Source organism: Malus domestica, chromosome 01 (assembly GCF_042453785.1).
Source record: "Malus domestica chromosome 01, GDT2T_hap1".
In the NCBI taxonomy this organism is placed as follows: domain Eukaryota; kingdom Viridiplantae; phylum Streptophyta; class Magnoliopsida; order Rosales; family Rosaceae; genus Malus; species Malus domestica.
In genome coordinates, this window is record NC_091661.1 from 5,924,811 (window position 1) to 5,926,531 (window position 1,721).

The 1,721-nt window shown below is 46.5% G+C and overlaps 1 protein-coding gene across 1 annotated transcript; it reads right to left on the minus strand.

Moving 5' to 3' along the window:
* Nucleotides 1-224: 224 nt before the first annotated feature.
* On the minus strand, nt 225-1,513 carry LOC103444109 (extradiol ring-cleavage dioxygenase-like). The gene has a single exon (XM_008383021.4). The coding sequence runs from the start codon at nt 1,241-1,243 to the stop codon at nt 437-439; it is 807 nt and encodes a 268-aa protein (XP_008381243.1). The 5' UTR covers nt 1,244-1,513; the 3' UTR covers nt 225-436.
* Between the last annotated feature and the right edge of the window lie 208 nt (nt 1,514-1,721).

Here is a 1,721-nt window from a genome sequence, read left to right on the forward strand (position 1 = left end):
ACAAAGGCAATTTGTGCAGACCAGATAAATTTAAGGGTAATGGGGATGGTTGAATCCATTGCATAAATAAACAACATCCACAGCATTGTGTGAATACGGTGTCTGTTGGGTGATTTTATAGCAAGTCGTAATACAGAATCGCTGAGGATACGATATTTGTTGGGTGAATACTGTGTTCATGTTCTTTAAAAGGGAGCAAAAGTTTTGGTTTCTTCTCAATAAAATTAAGCAGAAATCCCAAAGGCCATTGAGTGATATTAAGATTCACCCACAATTAAAGGAGAAGCACATCTCACTTGCACACTTTACATAATATTCACTAATACACAATCATTCATCCACAACAGTTTTATTGACATGCTTGACCTGCGGGAGCAGCGTCGGCAGACACATGCACTATTACAATCTTCAACTGGCAGCGCTGCAAGTTCTAAGTTCAAGGCGATGTAAACTGATAGGAGGCATACGAAAGAGCACCGAGCCCCCAGCTGTCGTGGATTTGCTTAGCCTTTGCATCCGGACCAGCAGCCCCCACCGCTACATGCAGCGGGTAAAAGTGATCCGGCCAAGGGTGCGCCATTTTCGCATGCGGCGCCTTCTCCACATACTCGTTCACATCCTCGTACCTTCCTTCCAGAAGAGCTTCCTTGATCCATGTGTCAAACTCGAGAGCCCAAGGGACGGCACATCCATTGCTCTTTGTCTCCCTCTTCAACGCCCTTAAGTTGTGAGTGGCGCTGCCTGACCCCACTATAAGGACGCCCTCCTCCTTAAGGGGAGCCAGCGCCCTCCCCATGTTGTAGTGGTAGGTGGCGTCCCTCTCTGTCTGAACCGACAACTGGCAAACCGGTACGTCTCCCTCCGGGTACATCAACATGAGCGGGACCCATGCGCCGTGGTCGAGCCCCCGCTTACCGTCCACATCCGCGGGGCCGAAGCTGGACGACGTAAGCAGCTGCTTGACGCGGTTAGAGAGGTGGGGCGAGCCGGGGGCAGGGTACTTGATCTGGTACATGGATTTGGGGAAGCCGTAGAAGTCGTAGATGGTGTCGTGGCGGCCGGAAATGGAGTTAACGGTGGGGACAGCGGTCTCCCAGTGTCCTGAGATGATGAGAATGGAGGTGGGTTTGTGAGGATAGACCGTGTCCTTCCAAGACTGGAGGAATTTTCTGGCCGGAATCGACTCGTCGATGCTGAGCGTGGGGGATCCGTGCGATAGGTAGAACGTGTCCTTCAATGCCATAAGAATCTTTTTCCTTTTTCTTTGAGAACTCAATTACCACAAAAACGAAAACCCAACAGCAAGAAAATTTCTTCGATTTGGAAATATTAGGGATTTGGGAATTTGTGAATTTGATTTGGGAATTTGGGATATGGGAATTTGATTTGGGATAAGGAATAGGTATAGAAACCCTTTTCCTTATCGAATATTATTATAGTGATAGGTCGTAATCCGGGTTTGGTGAAGGGGACTGGGATCACCTCCGGATCCCCCTGCTGAGCAACCTGAGCAAAACGTCACAACCTTTCATTTTCATCTTGTCTTGTTTTGCGTGAAAATTTCACTATTTAAATTTATTTCTAGCACAAGATCAAAATTGAAAGAACAGGCTGTTTTGTTCAGTTTGCATTCGTATCTACTTCGATCATTTTCCAATATGGATGTGCTTTTTTAATTAACACCTCACAATATGTTGAATACATCACTCATTAAAATTTAA

What these genes read in the sequence shown, in the direction of transcription:
- LOC103444109 (XM_008383021.4), bottom strand. Translation starts at nt 1,243, where the DNA reads ATGGCATTGAAGGACACGTTCTACCTATCGCACGGATCCCCCACGCTC.